The sequence below is a fragment of the Penaeus monodon genome, chromosome 24, assembly GCF_015228065.2.
Source record: "Penaeus monodon isolate SGIC_2016 chromosome 24, NSTDA_Pmon_1, whole genome shotgun sequence".
NCBI classification, from domain to species: Eukaryota; Metazoa; Arthropoda; class Malacostraca; order Decapoda; family Penaeidae; genus Penaeus; species Penaeus monodon.
Window position 1 is genome coordinate 4,645,954 of NC_051409.1, and position 261 is coordinate 4,646,214.

General features: G+C 41.8%; 1 protein-coding gene across 1 annotated transcript in view; it reads left to right on the forward strand.

Moving 5' to 3' along the window:
* LOC119588486 (lysosomal acid glucosylceramidase-like) overlaps window positions 1-261 on the forward strand; it is a gene marked incomplete at its 3' end in the record, with an annotated part of 75,173 nt that overhangs the window by 68,515 nt on the left and 6,397 nt on the right. Inside the window, 1 exon segment of the mRNA XM_037937133.1 lies at window positions 163-242. Coding sequence (XP_037793061.1) covers window positions 163-242 — 80 coding nt within the window.

A 261-nucleotide genomic window follows, 5' to 3' on the forward strand; every position in this document is an offset into this window, starting at 1 on the left:
GTCATGTTTCACAATATCCATTTTCAACTCTTTCTCAATTTTTTTTTCACTTTTATTTTAGTTACCCCTCCTTTTCCCTCCCAATAACCCCTCTATATATGTGATTCTTTGCCGCCATTCCTTTGCATCGCAATCATCATCTACTTTTAATTTATTTCTCAGGATATGACGCACCGGACGACGAGAAAGTCCTTCTGGGATCCTGGGCGAGGGCGGAATCCTACGCTAAGAACATCATCGAGGTGAGAATATCCTGCAGGA